General features: G+C 48.3%; 1 protein-coding gene across 1 annotated transcript in view; it reads left to right on the top strand.

Annotated features, from left to right (window-relative positions):
* Window positions 1–194: 194 nt before the first annotated feature.
* Window positions 195–1,796, top strand: part of T265_00653 (hypothetical protein) — a gene marked incomplete at both ends in the record, with an annotated part of 29,243 nt that continues 27,641 nt past the window's right edge. The window contains one exon of the mRNA XM_009164481.1: window positions 195–429. Within this exon, the coding sequence (XP_009162745.1) occupies window positions 195–429 (235 nt within the window). The remainder of the gene's footprint in view (window positions 430–1,796) is intronic.

Genomic DNA, 1,796 nt, shown 5'->3' on the forward strand with positions numbered 1-1,796 from the left:
GAGGATAGATGCCAAAATGGATTTGGGCACCTGGGTCCCCTCAATTTAGTCCTTCACACTGCACCATGGGAAATCGGCCCAAAAGACATTCGCCATTTTACGGATGATCCGACGCACCTTCTCCCATATAACTCCCATGGACTTCCAACTACTCTATGGGGCCTACTTCAGACCGCTCCTGGAGTACGCCAACCATGTTGTCTACTCAGGACGCACGACAGACGTCCCCCTCATTGAGCGTGTCCAGCGGGAGAATTGTTGCCGGCCTCAAATCCGTGGACTACGAAACGCGTCTCGCGGTGTTTAACCTCTTTCCTCTGGGGTACTGCCGCCTCGGAGGGGACCTAATTCTTATTTATACCCTGTATGAACAAAGCTTGGCAAACGGTTTTTTTACCGTTGACCCAGGAATCACACGGCGGGGACATAGTAAGAAAATTTTCAGAGTCAGAGTACACATATTCATTAGTCAATTTTTTTTCTCATTTCGGGCAGTAGCTGCATGGAATGACCTTCCTCCGACGGTCGTTCACGCTCCTTCTAGAACCCAGTTTAAAGCACTAGTAGACACTTATTTATGCGAATCCTCGCGCCGGCAAGCAAACTGCCCCGCACTGAGTCTATAGAGAGCGGTGCTACACCCTTTTTCACTTGTACCTTACAGGTAAACGACAGCCACTGACCGACACGAACAAAACCGACTCGGAAAACTTGGGCAAAAGCCTCGATCCTGTGTATCAATCCGTGAATCCGTGAAATATGTAACCGCCGTGTGTTTGCTGTGCGAGCGGTGAAAAACATGTTCTCAAAGCTTCGTTGAAACAGGGCATAAGTAAGAAGTAGGTCTCCTCGGAGGCATGAATAAACAAAAACTGATATTTCATCGAATTCACAGGAAGTCCTTGAAGTGCGTGTGCCCTTCTACTGAGGTGGGTGGAACTAACGAACCTTACAAAACCATCCATGAGAATCCTCGCACTGGCAAGCGTACTACTCCGCGCTGAGAACATAGAAGTGCCACACGCTGATATTTCATCGAATTCACAGGAAGTCCTTGAAATGCGTGTGCCCTTCTACTGAGCCTGGTGGAACTAACGAACCTTACAAAACCATCCATGAGGATCCTCGCACTGGCAAGCGTACTACTCCGCGCTGAGAACATAGAGAGTAGTGCCACACCCTTTTTTAACTTGTGCATTTCAGGTGAACGACAGCCGCTGAACAACAAGAACAAAGTCGACGCGGAAACCTGGGCAAAAGCCCTTATCCTGTGTATCAATTCGTGAATCCGTGAGACCGAACGAACCTCTTGCGCGGTACGCTCGAAATCGGTTTCGTTTTTCCCTCGTGCAAATTCGTGCAAATTTTTTGCGTTGTTCAATCTATTCACAGAGTACACACGAGTAATTGTTGAATTTTATTACTCTAACAAAATATTTGAGTGACAACCCTTTATATTTTGCGCACACCTATTATATAAAACTCGCCATATTAGAAAACTGCTGACTGGCTTCAAGGTGCAGTCCTCCGCGAAAGCGAGTCTCTTAGGAGCGCCACCAAAATCGTTAATTCTTGGTGCCCCACCGAGCGCCCAGGGCCTCACAGAGACACTTTTCCGGCCAAACCGCGCCAAAACACCCAAGAATCCAGGAAGGCGAAAGATTACCGCAAATCTCTGATCAACGCCAAAATGGGGGTGCTGAAGAGCTACAAACAGCAACGGTTGAAATTTTCGCCAACGGTGGAAAAGACCTCGTCCTCGAAAGCCAAAAGGCCCAAGCAAACCGGGCCCCCAT

This window comes from Opisthorchis viverrini (genome assembly GCF_000715545.1).
Source record: "Opisthorchis viverrini unplaced genomic scaffold opera_v5_6, whole genome shotgun sequence".
In the NCBI taxonomy this organism is placed as follows: Eukaryota; Metazoa; Platyhelminthes; class Trematoda; order Opisthorchiida; family Opisthorchiidae; genus Opisthorchis; species Opisthorchis viverrini.